Source organism: Xenopus laevis, chromosome 6S (assembly GCF_017654675.1).
Source record: "Xenopus laevis strain J_2021 chromosome 6S, Xenopus_laevis_v10.1, whole genome shotgun sequence".
Lineage (NCBI taxonomy): Eukaryota > Metazoa > Chordata > Amphibia > Anura > Pipidae > Xenopus > Xenopus laevis.
Window position 1 is genome coordinate 48,258,794 of NC_054382.1, and position 24,870 is coordinate 48,283,663.

The 24,870-nt window shown below is 37.7% G+C and overlaps 1 protein-coding gene across 3 annotated transcripts in view; it reads left to right on the forward strand.

Annotated features, from left to right (window-relative positions):
- ezh2.S (enhancer of zeste 2 polycomb repressive complex 2 subunit S homeolog) overlaps window positions 1–24,870 on the forward strand; it is a 46,342-nt gene that overhangs the window by 16,019 nt on the left and 5,453 nt on the right. For 2 of the 3 annotated variants that reach the window (XM_018268547.2, NM_001174035.1), the window contains 13 exon segments: window positions 474–602; window positions 2,153–2,269; window positions 6,278–6,398; window positions 8,701–8,847; window positions 8,937–9,039; window positions 11,379–11,542; window positions 12,859–12,950; window positions 15,018–15,258; window positions 17,501–17,670; window positions 17,915–18,009; window positions 18,118–18,158; window positions 20,721–20,846; window positions 24,504–24,682. In XM_018268547.2, coding sequence (XP_018124036.1) covers window positions 477–602; window positions 2,153–2,269; window positions 6,278–6,398; window positions 8,701–8,847; window positions 8,937–9,039; window positions 11,379–11,542; window positions 12,859–12,950; window positions 15,018–15,258; window positions 17,501–17,670; window positions 17,915–18,009; window positions 18,118–18,158; window positions 20,721–20,846; window positions 24,504–24,682 — 1,722 coding nt within the window. In that variant the 5' untranslated portion in view covers window positions 474–476. 3 annotated transcript variants of the gene reach the window in all.

Sequence of the window (24,870 nt, forward strand, 5' to 3'; positions counted from 1 at the left end):
AGGTCCCACTGCGACACATTGAGTAGGAGAAACAACAGCCTGACAGAAAACAGTTTCATCCTAAAGTGCTGACTCATTCTGAAAGCACATGCCCAGGCAAAATGACCTGAGATGGCTGCCCACAAACCAATATTACAACAAAAAAAAATACATTTGCTGGTTCAGGAATTTAATTTTATATTGGAGAGTGAATTATTTGCAGTGTAAACTGTGTAATTAGAAATAAAAATCATGATAGAATCTCTTTAAAGTGACTCCTTAAAAGTCACAGTATGAAATGGACTGGCCACTAGCAGGCATCATTTTCTGACTCCCCGTGATTCCTATCTCTATGGGAAAAATGTCAGTATTACTTTAATATATAGGGATATACAAATAAGTGCATGCATTCCCAAGGACAACATTGAAATAGTGTAAATATGTTTGTTGCTGCTGGCTTGTGTGGTGTTGTCAAACTCTTCCTTGATTTTCAGAGCATGTTTAACACAAATCGTCAAAAGATAATGGAACGAACTGAGATTTTAAATCAAGAGTGGAAACAGCGCAGAATCCAGCCTGTGCACATAATGACTACAGTCAGTTCTTTAAGAGGGACTAGAGAGGTGAGTACTTACAGTATGTAAGTTTATTCATGTACATATGTGCATACAACAGGAGCCGTTCAGGGACGACCGTCTATATTTTAAGCATTTTGAACACTCGAATGCATACACTGGAAAGCTGTGCATAGCATACATTATTAGCAATTTTACATAGGTGTTGTATCCAAAACCATTGTTAGAACTTCTCTGACTTCTTTTCTTCTGAGTTTAAATAAACAAACCCTCAAAGATGTCCGTGATGTAAACATTGAAAGAATAGCAGTTTTGGAATGGAAAAAATGTGTTGCCAACCAATTGTTGTATCGTTCCACGGAATGGAAATTACATCCTGGATTTGTTTGTTTTGTGCTTTTCTATGGGTAGTATACGATACATACAAACTGAGAAACTATAAAACTAGTATACCATGGATAAAGTAAATCCCCTATTCTCTCAGGTTAGTGCCAGACACACAACTATGAGAAAAGCTCCATTCTTTAGGAGTCAAGACAGATGCAAAACTTGTAGAAGGATGTATCATCTTAAAATAAAGGAGACAAGCTTTCTTCAACTGAAATTTCCATTGCTTTGGCTTAAAATCTGGGGAATGGTAACTGAGCTATAATTAATCCTTACTGGAGGCAAAACAATCCTATTGAGTTTCACTAGTGTTTAAATGATTTTTTAACCAGACTTTAGTTATTGTGATCCAAAGTATGGAACGATACTTTATCCTGACAACCCCAGGTCCTGAGCATTCTAGATAACAGGCCCCATACCTATATATTTTGTTTTTCCCTCCGGGAAATGATAGGGCGTATGCCCTTGTTCCAATTGCTTTTTCTGTGATCCCCTTTATGTGATATATCTTGTTATTCTGATAACATACGGGGAAAATAAGTAATGATGAGCAAACATTTTTAGCAGGTATAGATTCAAAGTTTAATTGGCAGGTATTTTTGTGAAATCACCGCAAGAATGAAGAAAAAATAAATATCTCGAAATTCTGAGACTAGTTGCCATTCATCTACATTTTTTAATTTGTGTGGTTTCTAAATTATTTAGCTTTTTGTTCAGCGGCTTTCCAGTTTGGAATTTCAGCTGTTATCTGGTTGCTAGGGTCCTAATTACCCTAGCAAACCAGCAATTGTGTGAATGAGACAATGGAATGTAAATTGGAGTGGTCTGAATAGAACAAGAAGTAATAAAATGTAAAGATAACAATTGTTGCCTAGCAGTACAATAGATTTTTGGCTTCTGGGGTCAGTGTCTCCCATCTGAAAGCTTGAAAGAGTTAGAAGAAAACTATAAATAAAAAAAAAAAGTTGCTAAGAAATTGCTCATTCAATAGCCTACAAAAATTAACCTAAATGTATACTTTCTCCTCTACAGAGGTTGGATGTATACACTGCTAAGCTATGCTTGTATAGAGCATCAACTCTTATTATATACTGTAATTTATTATACCCTTATACCGTAATGTTGCAACCATTTACAGTATGTGATTGAATTAGTTACAACTGGATGCATATCTGTGTATAACTGTTGAACTTTAATGTTTTTCTTTGTAGTGCTTTGTGACTAGTGATTTAGATTTCCCAAAACAAGTTATACCTTTGAAAACACTCACTGCTGTAGCCTCTATGCCTATTATGTATTCCTGGTCTCCTCTTCAGCAGAATTTCATGGTAAGTCATAGAATTTGTCATTGAATTTATTTGTGAGATCTTAACTTATTGCCTCTATGACATTATCTTCATGTTATCCACAGGAAGGAAATATGTAAACAAGTATTGTGCTGCAACTGAATTTCCTACCTTCTCAAGGCCCAGGGCTGAGCAAGAAGCTAATTAAATACATTCCTATCCTAGGATAATACAGTAAGGCCACAGTGGGATATATAAATAAGTCAGAGTTGCCCTGCTGTATATTAAATTCACAGTCACTAAATGGGCGGTGAGATTTAACCCGCAGCAAGAGCATGACTCTATTTGGCTTATTACACTATTGCACACCAACAAAGTTCTGCTTTGTTTTTTTATTTTTCTTAATTGTAACAGTCAGACAATTTCACAGTGCGGATGCACAGAGGGTAACAATTCAGTCTTGCAAAACTTCCTTTTTAATGTCTACTCAGCAGAAAAGTAATGTAATAATTTTTTTTGGGTGTGGAGAAGTCATCATTTGTCCATGGAGCTGGAATCTGAGTTCTGCTGTACTAGTAAAGAGAGCACAGTATATCCAACCATAATTTGCACCCACATTTGAGATAAATCCAAAAAATGCCAAACTGAATTGGGACCCTAAAAATGTTGCACGATCTGAATCCTGCCAAAAGTGCTTGTAATTATACCAGCTACTATTGGTTTCATGCATTATTTTGGCATTTATTTGCTGTGGCCATACATTTTTTTAGTAACCCATGTGCCTTTTCCCTTTCTTATTTGCTATCACAAAAAAGAAAGGGAAAATATATCTTTGTGATTGTAAACATTGTCATTTGACAGTGGAGAGTGTTTATAGAAGAAGCAGATTCCAGGGCCTAAACTTTGATAGTTTGCTTTAGTAATTAGATTACACCTGAACTAAAGCCAGAATAGGGGAAAAGTTACATTGTGACTGTTAAACTAATGTTTTTATTCATTCTATCAGAACATTTTCATTATCTGTAGATTCGATTGCATTTAGTTTAAAGGGATCCTGTCATCGGAAAACATGTTTTTTTTCAAAACGCATCAGTTAATAGTGCTACTCCAGCAGAATTCTGCACTAAAATCCATTTCTCAAAAGAGCAAACAGATTTTTTTATATTCAATTTTGAAATCTGACATGGGGCTAGACATTTTGTCAGTTTCCCAGCTGCCCCTGGTCATGTGACTTGTGCCTGCACTTTAGGAGAGAAATGCTTTCTGGCAGGCTGCTGTTTTTCCTTCTCAATGTAACTGAATGTGTCTCAGTGGGACATGGGTTTTTACTATTGAGTGTTGTTCTTAGATCTACCAGGCAGCTGTTATCTTGTGTTAGGGAGCTGCTATCTGGTTACCTTCCTATTGTTCTTTTGTTTGGCTGCTGGGGGCAAAAGGGAGGGGGTGATATCACTCCAACTTGCAGTACAGCAGTAAAGAGTGATTGAAGTTTATCAGAGCACAAGTCACATGACTTGGGGCAGCTGGGAAATTGACAATATGTCTAGCCCCATGTCAGATTTCAAAGTTGAATATAAAAAAATCTGTTTGCTCTTTTGAGAAATGGATTTCAGTGCAGAATTCTGCTGGAGCAGCTCTATTAACTGATTCATTTTGAAAAAATTTTTTTCAGTACAGTATCCCTTTAAATATGATTAAGCATGAATTAATATAAATGTGATGCCTTGGGAGCACTATTCAGTCTGTTTAGGGATGCACCGAATCCACTATTTTGAATTCGGCCAAACCCCAGAATCCTTTGCGAAAGATTCAGCCAAATACCGAACTGAATCCAAATCCTAATTTGCATATGCAAATTAGGGGTGGGAAGGAGAATCCATTTTTTACTTCCCTGTTTTGTGACAGAGTCACGAAATTTCCCTCCCCACCCCTAATTTCCATATGCAAATTTGGTTCTGCCAGGCAGAAGGATTCGGCCCAATCCGAATCCTGCTGAAGAAGGCAGAATCCTGGCCAAATCCCAAACCGAATCCTGGATTCGTTGCATCCCTAATTCTGTTTATTTCTGCCACTACTGAAACAATAGAATCACATATGGAATCCATTAACGGTGTATTGTTTAATGGGTCTTTAGGGAAATGTTGGCTATAAATATCCAGAACACGCTTTTATCAGGAAAGGGAGAGAAAATGCAGATTCAATTAAGACAGGCTAAAATGAAGTAGGCTCTTGTAATGTTCACATATATATGAACAATTTGTATAACCGTGTAGAAGTAACAGTGGGAAATACTTCATGTACGTTTCAGTGCCGTGACTTGTCACAGTTTTACCTGCATCCATGTAGAAACCTGTTTATTTTTATTTTTTTTCTTAGAGCAGATTTAAATTTCCTGCAGTAACTTAGCCTGTGTTATTCATTGCATGTTAATGATATTATAAGCAGTGGTGTAACCCCACAGCAAATTATTTTTTAGGCCCCAAAAATGTCGAGGTTTCCCTGTTTTACCAGTATTTATTCAAAATGTATGTACATTAGGGCCTCATAGGGGCCATTGGGCCCCCTGGGTCTGCTTTCTCTATAGTTACTTCCTGTTTATAATTCAACAAGGAGTTCCATAACCACCTAAAGGATTAGTGTGTTTTTTTTTACACAGGTCATAGGACTCTAAGGCGGCTGTTAACAGGGGTTACATTCTGTATTAATGAACACAGGTTTTAGTGAGTCATGTGAACGATGTATCAAATAGCACATTTTAAGGATATAATTTACAGAAAATTAATGGAGAATTTGCAGGGCCACTATATTTTATCTTTTTTATTTCTTTTTAAATTGCTGTGATGGCCTGTCATGTTTTCTTCTTTTTACCCGGTGCAGCACAGAAGTTATTTACTGTATTAAAAATATACATTGCTAGTGTGGTAAAATGCTTTTGCTTTTTGGGGATGTGGAGTTGGGCTAGGACACACAGATTGTGTTTTCTACTTATATATGTAAACTGGCAGGGAAAAGCAAGAAACTGCCATCCTTTCACTTAAATGGAAAATGCATGACCGCAATGTGTTTTGCTTGAAAACTCAACCTTTAATATCATAGAAATAGTAACACTAAAAAGAGAAAGGGATTTAATGTACTATACATTACTATTAATTGTGAATTATAAAAAATAACATGCAGTGCAGTTATGGTTCAGCAGTTCAAGATGAATATTTCAAAAAAGCATGTGTTTACAAAGGAGATAACAGATCTGCTCTGTAGAATAAAATGGTATAATTCTCACACAGGATGGTAAACAAGGGTCAAATGGCATTCAAGTTTCTCTACAGTACTATAGAATGTTTACCTTTATCATTATTTATAGATCAGCACATACAAACTTGTTTTCAAAATGCTTTCACGTTTTCATATTACATATAGGTATGTGATCCTTTATCTAGAAACCTGTTATCCAGAAATCAAATAATAATCAAATAATCCAAAATTTTAAAAATGATTCCCTTTTTCTCTGTAATAATAAAACAGTAGCTTGTACTTGATCCCAACTAAGATATAATTAATCCTTATTAGAAGCAGAACCAGACCATTTGGTTATTTAATGTTTACATGATTTTCTGGTAGGCTTAAGGTATGTAGATCCAAATTACAGAAAGATCCGTTATCCAGAAAACCCAGGTCCCAAGCATTCTGGATAACAGGTCCAGTACTGGTCATTTAACTTTCAATATGAACGACAGTACGCTATACCGCTGCACAAATGATTAGCATGCAATGAAGTGTTTGGTGGAATATTCTGGCATTACAATAGCAGGTTCAGGTTCCTTAGTCTGTCCACAGCCTGTGCAGAGATAACATAAAACTATGGCATTAAAGGTATTTACTTGCATTAAGCAGAATTTGGAAGGCAAATTAATGTTTTAATAATAATATAAATCTATTCATAATCTTTTCTGTATTTTGTTTAATCCCTACTGTAAATAGTTGTCTCTCTATGTTGTATTGACATAACTGTGCCTCAAATAAAGCTCATCAATGTCTTTTATGTCTATTTAGGTGGAAGATGAAACTGTTCTGCATAATATTCCATATATGGGTGATGAGGTTTTGGACCAAGATGGGACATTTATTGAAGAACTCATTAAAAACTATGATGGAAAAGTTCATGGAGACAGAGGTAGGTTCATTCCTTCTGAAACAGTGGCGTCAAACTCCAGTTATGCCAAGACTAAACCCCTTAATTCTTCCCAGCACTCCCTAGCATCAGTAAGCTGTTGAGAAAAAAATCGACTTAATAGCATCTGAAGATGTGCAAGTTTCACACCCCTGTTCTAAAGATGACTTCCTTATAGTCATATGAGTCTATTAGTAGGGTTATGCAGACTAGTATTTTTATTTATTTATTGGCAATAACTAAAAAGTAATATATTTTGACAGTCTCTGTTTGTGCCCTAGTGAAACAGAACAAAAAAGCAGATTGTTCTTGTGAATGGCTGGAACACAGTCCTGGGTATAGGGAAATGTTTTGAGACTTTTAAAATGGTTATCTTATTTTGATTGCGCCGTTGCACTGTGAATGAAATGAAGATTAATCAGTTGTCATCTGTACACGTGCATGCACAACATGAAGTGGGTGGCTATATCATTCCCATGCAATTCTCTCAGACTGTCCTATGAACGGAGTCCACTGAGGTTTCACTTTAGTCTTTGGAAACACATGCTGCCCATAAAAGGCAATTTGGAATATGAGAATTCTATAGAAAAAAGCGGTTCTAGGCTTCAATTACTGTATCAGCTGTTCTGTTCTGAACATCTTTTAATTATTTGTTTGAGTTCGAAAATAAGAGGACTACATTTCTGCTTTATAAAAAGAAGCAATTGCTGGTATGTTTTTTTAACATTTCTGGTTTTGTCATGTATTTGACAGGTCGTACTGAAGGGTTTGGAGTTATTGGGCTTTTAAATTACCATAGAAAGTTCCAAACAAAATATAAAAAGCAGGCATTATGTATTGAAATATAATGTATTGTTAAAATTGGTGCGCTTGCTACAGAATCTGCACCGATTTTTAATTCCATCAACATTTTGGTCTTCTACAGTGCTCATCAAGATATCATTTGTTCAAATATGCTACACCCAGAGAGGAAATAAAAACCCAGTGCAATATTCTGGGAAAAAAAGACGTATGGCTATTGTTATACACATACATAACTGCTGAAGATGCTGAAATTAAATACACTAATATTATCTCTGCTTTAGTGAAGCATCTGTTCCATTCTTCCTCCTCTGCCAGGTTGTAGTACCAGATCAATTCCCAAGAACCTATTACATGGACAAGCAGCTATAAAACTTATTTCCCCCTTCCCTTTTCATTTTCATTTCACTGCATCTGTTCTTATATGTAAGTCGCTGACATTTCTACTAGGCTTAGATGATGAATAATGTTGTCACAAGGTTTACAATACCTTTATGCACTGCAGAATTTTCGGCGTTAGTTGTTCCATTCACACACACTGGACATTACTGCTGTGTAAGGGGGCCACCCATTGACTTACTATGTCATTAGTTATTGGAACAGTCTTCGAAGTACAGGTATGGGACATGTTATCCAGAAATCTCAGGACTTGGGGCTTTTCGGATAGCTGATCTTTCTGTAATTTGGATCTTCATACCTTAAGTCTACCAGAAAATCATGTAAAACTAAAATATACCCAATGGGCTATTTTATCTTCAATAAGGATTAATTATATCTTTGGTTGGATCAAGTACAAGGTACTGTTTTATTATTACAAAGAAAATGTGGATTATTTTAATAAAATGGAATATATGGGATAACAGGTTTCCTGATAACGGGTCCCATACTTGTATAACTTCTTTTATATTTTTTACTATAAAATCAATTTTATTTACAATACGAAGTCACTTCAATGAGACCTATGATGGCTCCAGCATACAGAAAGCAGTACATGGCCCTGTACAGTATCCACAAGTATAATGTACATTTTAATTGAAATGCTCATTTCTTGTAAGAGAAGCAGTACATTTTTGCAGTGAATGGTGGAGTTAACACCCCAGTGCAAAATACGAATACATTTTTTTTCCCATATAAATGGCTAGGATATAAACTGTACAGAAAAAACAGCTTTATCCTACCAAATAAAAATGGTTTTACTGTACTTTCAATTAGTACAAGTTATGGAAAATAATGAAGAGTCAGATATTTGTGAGGAGCAATTGCAGGAGACGTTTTAAAGGGTTTTTACAAAGAGCATGCGAAAAAAATATTTACCCTCCAAAACAAAACACAGTGCACTTGCTTTTACCATACATTATACTGACTAGCATATAGAGCATTGATCCAAATGAATCATTCTCATAGAATTGCCTTTATTAAGATTTTCTAGTCAGGTTCTCTTTCTAGGTCGGACACGGATTGTTTTTGTTTGGATTCTCACTGGCAGGTATTTGTTATATTGCAGAATGCGGTTTCATTAATGATGAGATATTTGTGGAGTTAGTCAATGCATTGGCACAATACAGCGATTATGAAGACGATGAAGATGGAGAGGATAATCAAGATGATGAGAGGGATGACACAACAAAAGATCAGGATGATAACATGGAGGGTAGGTCACAGACCTTTAAAAGTTTCATTGAAAGTTTTATTTTGTTATGTCCATATTTGTTCTGAACTTTCTCCTTCTTTTACTAAAAGAAAAGGAAACTCTGCCTCTCAGGAAATTTCCCTCTGATAAAATTTTTGAAGCAATATCCTCAGTGTTTCCAGACAAGGGTACATCTGAAGAACTGAAAGAAAAGTAAGTCACATTACATATGAGAGCGATAAAAACAAGTGTCCTAGTTCTCGTTATATCACTGGACATTCTCATAGTGGGCCCGATATTCACTTTTCCCAGTGAAAGGAGGCACAATTCATACCATACAAAAAAACAATACTACCCTTTTTGACACAATCCCTCCAGCTGCCAGACAAGCCTATGCCTCTGACTAGAATGGATCATATCACCCCACAAGGCTGTCATCCCCTCACCTTGTTGACCGGATCATTGTCAGCATACTGAATGAGGTGGGCTGGAGAAGGGAGTGACAACCTCTGAGCCTAACTGAATGGGTTCATGTCAAAATGGGAAATATATTTTCCCTTTGTTAAGCCTTATTCCAGTATAGAGCGGTGAAAAGCTCAGTGTTAATATATCCCCATTCAGTTGCTGACTACCAACTGATTTATAACTTCTTCTTAAAGGAGAAGGAAAGGTTAAAACTAAGTAAGCCTTATCAGAAAGGTCCATCTAAATATACTAGTAAACCCCCAAAGTAATGCTGCTCTGAGTCTCCTGTCAAAAGAAACACTGCATTTCTTTCCTTCTATTGTGTACTCATGGGCTTCTGTATCAGACTTCCTGCCTTCAGCTTAAACCTCATTGCCCTGGGCAAGAGCATGCTCAGTTTGCTCCTCTTCCCCACCCCCCCTCCCTTCTCTACTGTAATCTGAGCCCAGAGCAGGGAAGAGACTCAGGCAGGAAGTGATGTCACACCATGTTAATACTGCAGCTCCTATCCTAAACAGAGTTTCTAGAGCTTTTTACTCAGGTATGGTAAAACATTCTACAGAATAAATATAGCATTCTAGCTTGCACTATTGCAGCTAATCTATTGGCAATAAAATGCCTCCGTAGCTTTCCTTCTCCTTTAAAGGAGAATTTAACCCGTAATAAACCCCCCCCCCCCCCCAGGGCAAATGCCCCTAATTTTTTACTCATCCCTCTGTGCAGATTCTGGCTTCGGAGTTCACGGCAGCCATCTTCTTCATCTTTTTTTTTTATTACTGGTTGATTTCTCCTTTAAAGGAACACTAACATAAAAAATGAAAGTGTTTTAAAGTAATGAAAATATCATGTACTGCTGCCCTGCACTGGTAAAACTTATGTGTTTTCTTCAGAAACACTTCACAGAAACAAGCTGCTGTGTAGCAATGGTGGAAATTGAAAAAAGGCTATATGGCACAGGATAAATCGTGGATAACCAATACCACCATTATGTTCTACAGAGATTATGTGCTGTGTAACCTGAGCCTTTTCTCCTTTGAATGACGGACACCATTGGTACACGACAGCTTATTTATATAAACAATAGTAGTGTTTCTGAAGCAAACACAGCAGTTTTACCAGTGTAGGGCAAGCAGAACATGATATTTTCATTACTTTAAAACACTTTCATTTTTTGATGTTGCTGTTCCTTTAAACCATTTATTAGCGCCTTATATTGAGAAAAATAAATTGTTCTGGTGACTGTAAATACGTGATTATAATATGCTTATATTGTATAAGCATCAAGTGACATGTATACCTTGTCATGAATCAGCTATTTCTTTTTTGTATTCATTGCGATCACTCTTTGTTTTACTTGTTGAACTAAAACTAACATTGAAGCTTGAAGCTTAAAAATGGTGTCCGCTTTGAACGCAGTAATTCAATGCAAACACACCTCTTATAATAGGGTGATTTTACTTAAAAGTGCATACTTTCAAGGTTTGTGACCTGAACCTTCACCCTAACAAGATACTGCCATGCAGGATCACCACAACAAAAATGCAGTCTTTGTTAGCAGGCTGCAAAGAGTGCTATATCATTGTGGCTTATTTACAAACTAAAGGTATGGGACCTGTTATCCAGAATGCTTGGGACCTGGGGTTTTCCAGATAATGGATCTTTCCGTAATTTAGATCTTCACACCTTGCATCTACTAAAAAATCATGTAAAAATTAAATAAGCCCAATAGGCTGTTTTTGCTTTCAATAAGGATTAATTATATCTTAGTTTGGATCAAGTACAAGGTACTGTTTTATTATTACAGAGCAAAAGGTAATCATTTAAAAAAAAGGTTTTTATTTATGCATTTATAACATAAAAAACAACATTAAACAATACACCATTGGTTCAATAACTTATTGCATTCCTATTCCCAATATATCTCAAATACATTGATTGAGTTAAGAATTGGCAGTTTACAAAAAATTTGGATTATTTGATTATAATGGAGTCTATGGGATACAGCCTTTCCATAATTCTGAACTTTCTAGTTAACGGTCACCATACCTGTAGTACTTCAGAAATGAATAGGCTTATTTATTTTTCAGATACAAGGAATTAACAGAACAACAACTTCCAGGGGCACTTCCTCCAGAGTGCACCCCAAATATAGATGGATCAAATGCAAAATCTGTACAACGAGAACAGAGTCTTCATTCATTCCATACCTTGTTTTGTCGGCGATGTTTTAAGTATGATTGTTTTTTGCACCGTAAGTATTTTCATGTTAATTTTTGTACTAAAAATACTCCATTTAAGTTGGAAGCAACCTAACACTAAAATGGCATAGACTACAATTATCCGAGTGACTAAAAAATGAGAAATGTCAGCATTTATCAACATATCAAAAATTTGCATTTTGGTAAACGTACCGTATATACTCGTGTATAAGCCGACCCGAGTATAAGCTGAGGTACCTAATTTTACCTATGAAAACCAGAAAAACTTATTGACTCGAGTATAAGCCTAGACACAACTCAGAAAAGTCTCAGAAATATCAAACAGTCGGTTTAATGTTAAAAATCAAGCCATGATGCTTAAAACATTAATTCATCGTACAATGATAAAAAAAAACCTCTGGTAGATGAAATAGATATATTAAGAAGACAGCTGCCTTACCGGTAAATTTGCTCCAATGGGAGGGGAGAGTCAGGAAGCTGCTCCCTGTAGTAGGCGCTGATCGCCTTCAAAGATTTTACACCGGTGGGGCCGGGCTGCCCAGAGTTGTTGGTGGGAGGGGAAGCTGCTCTCTGCTGCTGGGCCCCTTCAAAGTTTAATCGATCGCTGGGGTAGGGGCAGCCCGGAGATGCTGGCAGGCAGAAGGGGAGAGACGGTGATACTGCTTCCTGCAGCCGGCGCCGGGCCCCTCCAAGATTTTTTGCGGGGGGCCGGCCCGGAGTTGTTACAGCCCGGAGTTGTCACGTTGCTGAGCTGATGACGTCAGCGTGCGCACCACCCGCACTTCAGCAGGCAGCGTGACACACACTCCTTGCGCTGTTGCTCTTTCTTCGCGGCGGATAAATACCATTGTTTCTGGCTGGGAGGGGGATGTTCCCCGTTGGCTCCTTAGGATCGGGGTCCCATGGATGGGTTGCGGGCCCCATCCGGAGTGCAGGCACAGCTACAGATCATGTGGGATTCATGATCTCTACAAATTTACCGGTAAGGCAGCTGACCCGCGTATAAGCCGAGGTAGGATTTTCAAGCACATTTTGGGTGCTGAAAATCTCGGCTTATACGCGAGTATATACGGTAAACATCTCTGGCTGTTCATGGGGTAATTTTTAAGCGGATTGGCTTTTGAAGCTCCATTATATTATGTCCTTTCCATAGTGATCAGTAAATTGTTTATTCAGTTTCATTCCATGTTTTTCTGGCAAGTTCTTGTGTTTTTGCTGATGGGGAGAATGTGTATAAATATTCTATGAAAGCATATACTGAGTAAACTACATGTTGATGAGAATCCTGTGTAGATATGCCTTAATAAAGATTGAACAGAATGTAAAAAATATTGTTTCTGTTAAACAGCATTTCATGCAACTCCTAATACTTACAAAAGGAAGAACAATGAAGCAGCTAATGATGGAAAACTTTGCGGACCATACTGCTACCAGCTTTTGGTATGTTGGTTGGAATCAATTTTGCTTGTATTATTGATGTGCGTAACTGAGTTACTGCATTTGTAAATGTTTTACATTGACTGGTACAGATATGGAATCCGTTATCTGGAAACCCGTTATCCAAAAAGCTGCACATAATTGGAAGGTCAAATTATAATTTTTTTTAAAAATGATTCCTTTTTTTACTCTGTAATAATAAAACAGTAGTTGTGCTTGATCCCAAGATATAATTAATCCTTATTGGTAGCAAAGCAGTCCTATTGGTTTTAATGTTCAAATGATTTTTTAGTAGATTTATTGTATGGCGATAAAGATTACGGAAAGGAATACTTATCCAGAGTGCTTAGGACCTGGGGTTTTCCGGTCCCATACCTGTACTTCAGGTGTTTCTCAAAATTTATTCCAGAGTTCCTGAACATTGCTTAGATGTACTTTATCAGATATACATGAACCAAGCCACTTACTCTGTTCCTGATATGGTCTGCTGATGCCATGTCTCCCTTTTGCTTTCTACTTCACTGCAACAAAAATACAGGTATTCAAATGATGTATTTGTTGTATTTGCATACATTATAGGTGAAAACAGGGGTCCCTTTGGAATGTGTGCTTTTGAGTATATATTTAGAGATATTTGTTTGTATCTTTGGCATGTTGTAAAGCATTGTACAAATTACATGAAGTAGGAGAAACAACAGCCTGCCAGAAAGCAGTTCCATCCTAAAGTGCTGGCTCTTTCTGAAAGCACATGACCAGGCAAAATGATCTGAGATGGCTGCCTACACACCAATATTAAAACTAAAAAAATACACTTGTTGGTTCAGGAACAAAATTTTATATAGCGTCAGTTATTTACAGTGTAAACAGTGTAATTTAGGAATAAAAACGACATCATAAAAATCATGACGGAATCCCTTTAATGTCTTGAAAGTGCTAAGCTGAAGAACTTTTATTGCTTCATTGTGACGGGGAAACAATTGTGATAAACCATTTTAGGGTCTCTCTCTGGACTTGTCATACTTTTCTCTGTCTGCTATTGCGGTTGGGGTGATTTTTGTTCTGTGTTCACACCTTCTCTTCTTTGTATAGAAGTTCCCTTCTGTGGCCTGATTGTGTTGTGAATGGTTTAAAATAGCCCCCCCAAACCTAAATAGCCATGGTGTATGTAATGTGGTACTTCACCACAGATCTGTAGTGGTTTCCTGGCTATCTGTGAAAGACATTTATTTAGCATGCAACTCCTGGAAAATTTGTAGGCACAAAGTGTTTTGAGAAAATCTTTTTTTCCCCAGTGATACGGTCACTAGAATGAACAATACAGCTGTAGGAAAGCGCCTTTCTCTGCAATAATATAAACAGATGTATTTCTTTTGGTAGAGATTGTCTAGGCTACAGCTAAAAATATGATTTTGACAGGGCAATGTTGCCTAATTTCATCTATGATTTGTGTGAATTATTGTCGGTAAATAAATGCTGAAAGATTCCCAAACATTATTTTGTGAACATATTTCTCATTTGCTTGTCACTGGACTGTAAACACCAAGCAGTAGAAAAAAGAAGCAACAAAAAAAAACACCATACATTTAAACAGATTTATCCGGAAATCCTTTATCAAGAAAGCTCCGAATTACGGAATGGCCTTCTCCCATAGACTCCATTTTAATGAAATAATCCAAATTTTTACAAATGATTTCCTTTTTCTCTGTAATAATAAAACAGTAGCTTGTACTTGATCCAAACTAAGATATAATTAATCCTTATTGGAAGCAAAACCAGCCTATTGGGTTTATTTAATGTTTAAATAATTTTCTACTAGACTTAGAGTATGAACATCATAATTATGGAAAGATCTGTTATCTAGAAAACCCCAGATCCTGAGCATTCTGCATAACAGGTCCCATACCTGTACTAAGTTTTAATAGCATGACTGGCAAAGATTGTACAGGTTAAGAAAAAAAAAATGTATTCTCTTATAAAAAAAATAAGCTTACATTGTCTTGTACTGTGTGTTTTTGTGAGGGACCTTATGCTTTGTTTGAGAGAAAAAATGCTGTCAAATCTGTATTGAAGGAAGGAGCACGGGAGTTTGCTGCAGCTTTGACAGCAGAAATAATAAAGACACCACCAAAGCGACCCAGTGGTCGCCGAAGAGGTAGACTTCCCAACAACAGCAGCAGACCAAGCACCCCAACTGTAAATGTGTTAGAAGCCAAGGACACGGATAGCGACCGAGAAGCTGGAACTGAAACTGGAGGGGAAAGCAATGATAAGGAGGAAGAAGAGAAAAAAGATGAGACCGACAGCTCCTCTGGTATGTATGCTTAATGATGTCTATTAGGTGTGTCCTCTGGCTTAAAGTAGAAGGAAAGACACTCTTTACTTGGGGTGCCGAAATGTAGACACCCCCAAGTGATTGCATATACTTACCTCACACCCTGGCTGGTGCTCCTATCAGGAGAAAACTTTCCGGCTTCTTCTTTCTTTTCACGGGTGCGCATTCGCAGTAGCACGAAAAGCCGAACTTTAACAAAGAAGCCGGCTATTTCGTTCTACTGCGCATGCGTCTGCCTGGGAAATTTAAAGAAAGAAGAAGGAAGCTAATCACTCCATTGTGCTTACTGGAAGCTAATATTTGGCACCCCCAATTAAATATGCCTTTCCTTCTCCTGAGCAAACTGAGCATGCTCAAGCCCTAGCCCTGGAGGTTTAAGCTGAAAACAGGAAGTCTGACACAGAAGCAGTGGACTGAGAGTAGCATTACTTTGAGGGTTTACTTGTGTATTTATATAGATCTTTCTGATAAAGCTTACTTAGTTTTAAACTTTCCTTTAAACTTGCTGCTTCATTATTTGTTAAAGAAACCTTAAACCTTTGTGAGTTGGCAGATTTCTGGTGAGCTTGCTAGTTTCATAGAATCCATTGCAAAAGCCCTTTAACTTGAGTGTCAGTCCCACTGATTCTGTGGCATTTAAGTGAATCAGATGGAGGGAATAAAACTGGGATAAATGATTAGTCTCTTACATTTGGATTTGACAACTTGTCACATGTCTTTGAGCAGTCTGATAATTTGTTGACCGAGAAATATTACTGTTTACCATGTTTTTCCTTTTGTGGACGATGAGGTGGCCTCATTTTACATTTAATTTAGCAAGCATTTTCTTGATATGTAAGGGCAGCAACATAATCCGTTTGTTTGGCCTTAGTAGGTATCATGCCTACAATTTCATAGTAGGATTAAAGGATCCATCGGTGTAGAAAAAGATAGATGGCTTTCATCTGTGACAGGAGCCTCTTGGATTTTAGGACATTACTATAATATATATAATGTATGTTTTTTGGTGTCTCTTGACATTTGTGGCATGTGTCTGAAATGGTATGTTCCTTGTGATGAGCTGTATGATGATATCTAAGCAGCTCTTCAATTTCCATTTTAAGCAATCTGGTAGCTAGGGTGCAAATTACCCTAGCAACCATGCACCCATTAAAGTCTATGGGCGTCAAAAATTTTTTGTCGCGCAGCGAATTTTTTTGTTGCACAACGCCATAGAAGTCTATGGGCGTCATTTCCGTGGCGAAACAAGGTGAAAATATTCGCCCATCCCTAATCTCTGCATGTTTTGCCGATCGTACGATTTTCAGAGGGAGACTGTCACTAGCTTTTGTTGGGGATAACTTTCGTACGATTGCTGTCAGGGGCAGAACATGGGCTGATCTGTTCTTTTCTACTTTATTTGGTCGGAATGGTTAGTATCAGGTCGGGAGATGGGAAAGTAAGATGATTCGTACGATCGGATCTTTGCGTCTATGGCCAGCTTTACAGAGCATTTGCTTTTTAGAAAGAGTCAGGTGTGCCTATTTGAAAGCTTCAAAGAGTCAGAAGAAAAAGGGAAATAACTATAAAAAAAAATAATGAAGACCAATTGAAAAGTTTCTCAGAAATAGCCATTCTATAACATACTAAAAGTTACCATAAAGGTGAAACACCCCTTTAAAGAGCCGATGACCCCCCCCCCCCTTCCCTGAGAAACTTTACACTTCAATATTGGAAAAACAGTCACAAATAGAAAGTAATGGGAAAAAGTCTCTAATTTCTGGTGAACTGTGTGAAAACAACTGAACTGAAAAAAGTGTTTGAAGGTGAACAACCCCTTTAAAGAAACTCAGGGATTCTGCTCAGCAGGACCAAAGATAATAAATGTATTCATTTAAAACAGAAAAAAATGGTCACAGATAGAAAATTAAAAGTATTTGAAAAATGTATGGTGAACTATCTGAAAACAATAAAACTGAAAGAGTGTTGGAAAGTGAGCAACCCTTTACATGTGTAACCACTAATTGCTGGATAAAGGACACGATATTTCAAGGATATACCTAATTGTTTCAGGTTTATATACTTTTTTGTGATGAGACATATGTTCTTTGGCTCTGGTAAACAGTTTGAATTCCAAAGCAGAAGCTACATGTGTGCTATAGGGGCTTATTTGAAGCTGTAAGTGAGCAGTTCTGTGCAGGGCCTCTTATCTGCTCTTGTTCTATTGTGTGCCTCTTAACAGAAGCAAACTCCCGTTGCCAAACACCAATAAAAATGAAGCCAAATATTGAGCCACCTGAAAATGTGGAATGGAGTGGAGCAGAGGCCTCCCTATTTCGAGTGCTAATTGGAACCTATTATGACAACTTCTGTGCAATTGCAAGATTGATCAGTACCAAGACATGCCGGCAAGTGAGTTATTGGTAGTTCTTATCCATTCTACAACTCCTTTTTAGTGCAATATGCTAAACCTTCACTAAACTGTATGGTCAGGAGCTCTGTAATTGTGTTATAAGAATACTACATGCAGCTTTTGTGTTCTTGAGAAATCGAATGTGCACCAATGACTTGAATGAATTTTTATGTGGTATTTAAAAGTCTGCTGTATTATCTGCAGCTAACAAGTTAATAACCACTTCATTTACATCTTCTGCAGGTCTATGAGTTCAGAGTAAAGGAATCCAGTATTATCGCTCCTGTTATTGCTGAGGATGTTGACACTCCTCCGAGAAAGAAAAAGAGGAAACACAGGTCTGGCTTTCAGTTCATCTCATTTGCTTTGTTGTATACACCATGTTGTATAGAACTAAAGTTTTTTCCTTAAGTATTTTGTAACTATATTATATTATACCCTAACAGGCTTTGGGCAGCACACTGCAGGAAAATTCAACTGAAAAAAGGTTTGTTATTTTCATTTTTTGTTGCCCCCTAAAAGCACAGCAATACATCCTTTGTCCTAATAGCAATATATGCTCCTGTACAGAGGTTCACAGTGCTGCAGTACTGATAGCATTGCAGTTCTCCTGAAACAATAGCCAGCGAAGGGTCAAATACATAAAAACTTGAAAAATATAAATAACAGAAAGAAAGGGTGACAGTATGCACATATGTGTTGTGTTGAAGAAGATACATTACATTTTTAAAGGGATTCCTTCACGATTTTTATGGTGTAGTTTTTATTTCTAAATTACACGGTTTACACTGCAAATAATTCACTCTACAATATTGGTGTGTAGGCAGCCATCTCATGTCATTTTACCTAGTCATGTGCTTTCAGAAATAGACAGCACATTAGGATGGAACTGCTTTCTGGCAGACTGTTTTCTCCTACTCAATGTAACTGAATCTGTTGCAGTGGGACCTGTTTTTTTACTTTTGAGTGCTGTTTTTAAAAAAAATCTACCAGGGAACTGTTATCTTGTGTTAGGGAGCTGCTATCTGGTTACCTTCCCATTGTTCTGTTGTTAGGCTGCAGGGAAACTGACAATATGTCTAGCCCCATGTCAGATTTCAAAATTAAATATAATAAGCTCTTTTGAGAAACAGATTTCAGTGCAGAATTCTGCTGGAGCAGCACTATTAACTGATGTGTTTTGAAAAAAACATGTTTTCCCATGACAGCATCCCTTTAAATAGAATACCTAGAAATGTGTCTGCATTTTCTGTTATACAGACACTTACACTGTATTATTGAATTTATTGAATTTAATTTTTCTGTTAACTCATATGTTATATATTTTATACTGAATGCCCTCTTACTATCCTGTCTGTAATAAGAACAATGCATTGTACTGGTGATCTAAGGATTATATAGATTTCTTCTTGGATGGATTGGGGTAGAATTGCTTTAGAACAGCAGATTACCAGATTTTGATCATTAAGTATATGGTCTATTAAGTGTTGCCAAATAACCGCATAATGGAGTCATTCACTTTCATTTTATTACTGGAACAATGCTGTCCCACATTTTTTCTCTTCAGTAGGTCCCTATATATCACAAGTTCCAGTCAACTCAAAGTTATCATGTCAAAAAATGTTGTCTGTTGTGCTTTTGAGTAGGCTTGAGATTCTCAAAAGGCTCTTGGCCTTCCAGTTTTACAGCACTAGAATAATCCAGACTAATTTCTGTTTTTTTACTGCACTTTAATGGCTATGTTTAGTAAATCCGTCATGCTGAGTGTATGACGCAAAGTTGTTTTATCGGCACAAGCAGAGCCATTTTTCTAGCTTGGAACCTTGGAATATGCATTTAATTTTAAATGCCTAAATAATAGCTGACAGGCACAGTGCTGTGCCTAGGCTGCTAATAGCAACCTCTGGATGCCCCAAACAAATTGTATGGGGATAACTGAACTATGCAAATCCATGTTCAGGAAAATCGAAAGCTGAGCCTTTACGCATAAGTCATACATTCTCCTAAAGGGAACCCAGCAGGGCTAGTTGGCTTTGGGCAGCAGCACACTTGAGTGGATCTGCCTGCATTGTGTACACGGGCAGAGGAAAGAGGATCTGCTCTTTGGTGTAGCCCAATTGACAGGCATGGTGTCGGCCTGTGTGTTGCTACACTGAGCAGATAGTGGTATGGAAACCAGAAGTAGGCATTTTAATGTCAATATCTGCTCAGCGTAGCTACACACAGGCTGACATTATGCCTGTCAATTGGGCTAAACGAAAGAGCAGATCCTCTTTCCTCCTGTGTAAAAAATGCAGGCAGAAAAAAGCAGATGATCCTCTCCATGTGTCCCTGCCCTTAGTGCTATTAAAGGAAACAATAAACTTGTTTTTATCATTCAGTTTGGTAGAAAATCTGCAATTGCTCCTAAAAATAAATATCACTTGTTAAAAAAAAAAAAAAAAACAGATACCGGTATACACCTTTCCACAGACTGAAATGAAACCATGATACCCTGACAAACCATTTTCCAGCCCCTCTTAGGTTCACAGTGTAATGCAACCCCCTTCCTCGCCTTGTTCCATTTTTAAAGTGATGGATTCTGGAACTTGACATCCCTCTGCCCTCTATGTAAAGCAAAGCGGCTTCAAGTCCCAGAATCCATTACTTCACAATGAAACAATGTGAGGGAGGGTTTGCATTACACTGTGATCTTAAGGGTTGGGAATTGGTTTCTCAGAATATCACTTTCCTTTCAATCTCTGGAATTAGGTGTGTAAAGAAAGGGGGGGGCATATTTTATTTTAATAATAGGGCAACATTTTAGAACGTAACACTGTAATGCTTGGCCTGGAAGATTCCCTCTCTCCCTAAATGGTTAAATCTGCAGATAGACAAAGTCTGGTTTATTAACAGCCCAATCCATGGAATAACTGAGGCTACACGGGTTATTTTGTTATAGTATTCGTGTATAATTTTTCTTTGCATCTTTGTTGCTACGTACTTGTACGTATTATATATTAACAGACCCTTTGTTCACAGTGCTTAAAACTTCAATATTTCCTTTCAGATGGTTCTTCAAACCATGTTTACAATTACCAGCCATGTGATCACCCCCGCCAGCCCTGTGACAGCTCATGCCCCTGTGTCATAGCCCAGAACTTTTGTGAGAAGTTCTGTCAGTGCAGCTCTGACTGTAAGTCACTGGAATTTTCCAGCTAAGTTATTTATTTTTTTCCAGATATGTATTTAGCCATCCTTGTTTCTTATCGGTGCTTGCCTATCACCCCGAAGAGTGACCCAATGGTATGGAAAGAACTTGACTCAGCCTTGTACAATTAAACAGATCTTTCCAAACATCTGTCGGCATGACTTCTAATAACCGTGGCAGCATATCCTGAAACCTGCAGTGACAGGAATCTTGGACATTAAAGGGATACTGTCATTGTAAAAAAAAAAAAAAAAGAATCATTTAATAGTGCTGCTCCAGCAGAATTATGTAATGACATCCATTTCTCAAAAGAGCAAACAGATTTTTTTTATATTTAATTTTGAAATCTGACATGGGGCTAGACATATTGTCAATTTCCCAGCTGCCCCAAGTCATGTGACTTGTGCTCTGATAAACTTCAGTCACTCTTTACTGCCCCCTCCCTTCCCCCCCCCCAGCCTAACAAAAGAACAATGGGAAGGTAACCAGATAACAGCCCTCTAACACAAGATAACAGCTGCCTGGTAGTTCTAAGGCAGGGATCCCCAACCTTTTGAACCCATGAGCAACATTCAGAAGTAAAAGGAGTTGGGGAGCAACGCTAGTATGAAAAATGTTCTTGGGGTGCCATATAAGTACTGTGATTGGTCATTTGGTAGCCCCTATGTGGATTGTCAACCTATATTGAGGCTCTGTATGGTTTTTATAGAACCAAAACTTGCCTCCAAGCCTGGAATTCAAAAATAAGCTCCTACTTTGAGGCCACTGGGAGCAACATCCATGGGGTTGGAGAGCAACATGTTGCTCGCGAGCTACTGGTTGGGGATCACTGTTCTAAGGACAACACTCAATAGTAAAAACCAATGTCCCACTGAGACTCCTTCAGTTACATTGAGAAGGAAAACAGCAGCCTGCCAGAAAGCATTTCGCTCCTAAAGTGCAGGCACAAGTCACATGACCAGGGGCAGCTGGGAAATTGACAAAATGTCTAGACCCATGTCAGATTCCAAATTGAATATAAAAAATTCTGTTTGCTCTTTTGAGAAATGGATTTCAGTGCAGAATTCTGCTGGAGTAGCACTATTAACTGATGCGTTTTGAAAAAAACATGTTTTCCGATGACAGGATCCCTTTAAGCAAAAATTGACCATGGCAATTGCGAGGTTCTGTTTATTCTTCTTATACTTTGGACCCAATTAATTTACATCCTGGTACTGTAACTAGCAATACTCTTTGCAGACGCCTTAGTTAATACAATGTTGTCAACAATTATTTGGTTGTATGCATGACTTTAAATATCTTTTTCCAAAGGCGATATTCACAGGAATAATTGTATTTGTAACTATTAGACTGGATCAAAAAAAAAAAAACACAGTATGGGATGAGTGAATGTAAGCAGAGATACTAATGCTGCAGGGATATGACATATTTTCATATGCAGCACTTGCTCTGCTATGTATAGCCTGCTCCTAGCTGGAACCTAGTCTTTCTTAGTCTAGAACTGTACTTTCATTTTCTCATAAGCATACATTTTTACAGTTTGGCAGAGAGAAGAGAACCATTAGAGAATAAGAAGTGAAAAGCAATGTCCAATTATCAGATTAGATTACAGGCCAGATATTCCTAAACCCTAGGGGATACCAGAGCAGTGGATGGGGAAAGGGGCAAGGTTTGTCTTAGGGTCAGTCCACACGAGCAGATTTGGGCAGATTAGTCGCCCCAGCAACAAATTGCCTCTTCGGGATGACAGTCTCCCCGAACAGCCTGCCCTCTGCCGGCGACTAATCTCCCCAAATCTGCTCGTGTGGCCTGACCCTTAGGGTTATGTTTTTATTACATCCTAATTTGCTGCTCTGGATAAATCCTGTCACATTCGAAGAGGTTAAATTACAAGATGAAGATGTAAAAAAAAAAAAAAGATGAGAACTGTGTTATTACTTTGCACAATAAGGTCCTTTCATGTTTTTAAATGTGTGTCTAGTATGTTCAGGCACTTGGAGGTGGTGCATCTGAGAAAAAAAGTATAACATTTTTTGTACTTGAGCTGTTGGTTACCTTTAAAGGGTAATCCAGTAAAGTGAGCCTGAACAAAATGTTTAGCACAAAGGGAGGAAATATGGAAGTATCTTGTCCAATGAGAAGTCATTCTTTTTGCTTTTTAATCTTCCCCTCTTAAGTTTATATTATGCTGTGCTGTTGATCAGATATAATGCACTATTATCACACATGTACACTGCCAAATCAGAAAAAATGCTTGTTTAAAGGGAGGCAGTTCTTTCCCTGCAGATTTGACCACAGCTTCAAAATGACATGGAAGTAGAGTGCAGAGTAGTGTCTCACACTTACATATTCAGTTAATCACTGTGTCCCCTGCAAATCAGCTTTATACTCCTTCTAGCGATCTTTCTATCTACTTGCAGCTTTGTGTTGGAGTCCATATATTTGTATACAGCTGTATTTTATCTAGGCAAGGATGGCACATGCCAATGTGGTTGACCTAAATGTCAATTAAAAAACCTATTGACATAAAGCTGCATGTGGCTATTGAACTGTAACTTGATTATTTCAGAAACCGTACAGAAATTTAAATATACAAGAAAGGGGAAAAAAAGTTTAGGCGCACTATTATTATGTTATGAAGGGCTTAGAACACTTGTCACTTCGATTTATATACAGTGAGTCCCTGCCTTATTTACCAGATGAGATTCAACTGGAAAAAAAGTTCAGTCGGTTCATCTTTTGCTAAAGTTTTTGTCTACATGAATGAAGAGCTAAAATGCTGTCCCACGTTCATCTTTTAATAAAGGTTAAACTTTGAAAACCATAAACAATATGTATGCAAGAGAATCTAATATCCTATGTCCTCTCTTTATCTCTCTGAAATTCTAGTCAGTGACGGAAGCCTAAGCAGACTGACTGCTTTAGGATAATATCTTACAAGGGTTGTCTGCCTGCCTTCTGGCTGCACAAGTTGCATTTGGAACCTATGAACAAGCTATTAACAGAAATAATATGCATAAAATTGCTTCAAGGACCATGTGGTATATTGTTTCATGGTAAATAACGTGTCATAATTTCTCTTTTCATGCTGACAAGTCACTTTGCACCATATACAATAAATAGCCACACTGACTGCCTCAGAGGTAAAAGTCAATACTCTGTCCCTAAGAAAGCTTTTACCATGCAGTGTAATACATACCCCATAAATACACTGCTATGAAACCAATTGCATCTACATTTTTCAGTCAGTAAGTCAATCAATTTCTTTAATCATCTCATTAAACATGCTTCTCTTGTTAAAGCTGTGTAGCCATATTGTTGTACATTGCAGCACCAGATGCAATTTTTTTTTTGTTTACCTTGAAATTGACCTGTCACCTTAAATCTGCATAAATTCAATGATTTGCTTTCTTGAGACAAAAGGTATATGGGGGAGAGAGTAAAACCTGTTTTGGATGCTGCCTAGACTGTTTGTCTGCAAGCTCTTTAGCTGGCATGATGCTTAGGCTGTTTTACCAAAGCTTGTACAGATGGATGCTTTATTTAAGGTGAGAGGCCCTATTTCTGCTTTATATATGCCTTCTGCATTTCTGGCAGAGCCTGTCCTATGTTATTCATGCCATGTTAAATTTGTTTTTAAAGGCCAAAACAGGTTCCCTGGATGCCGCTGTAAAGCACAGTGCAATACAAAGCAGTGCCCTTGCTACCTGGCTGTACGGGAGTGTGACCCAGACCTGTGCTTGACTTGTGGGGCTGCCGATCACTGGGACAGTAAGAATGTATCCTGCAAGAACTGCAGCATTCAGCGCGGCTCCAAGAAGGTTTGTTACTTGTGAGCTTGATCTTAAAGGGGGAACGATTGCAAAAATGAAAATTGAATATTAGCTTCAGCATACTGAAATAAGAAACTAAATACAAAAAATTAAAAATTCTATACCGTTTCTGAAATAATCAAGTTTATCTTCACTATTCCTCTCTCTGCATCTGTTTCTCCTCATTCTGTCTTCAT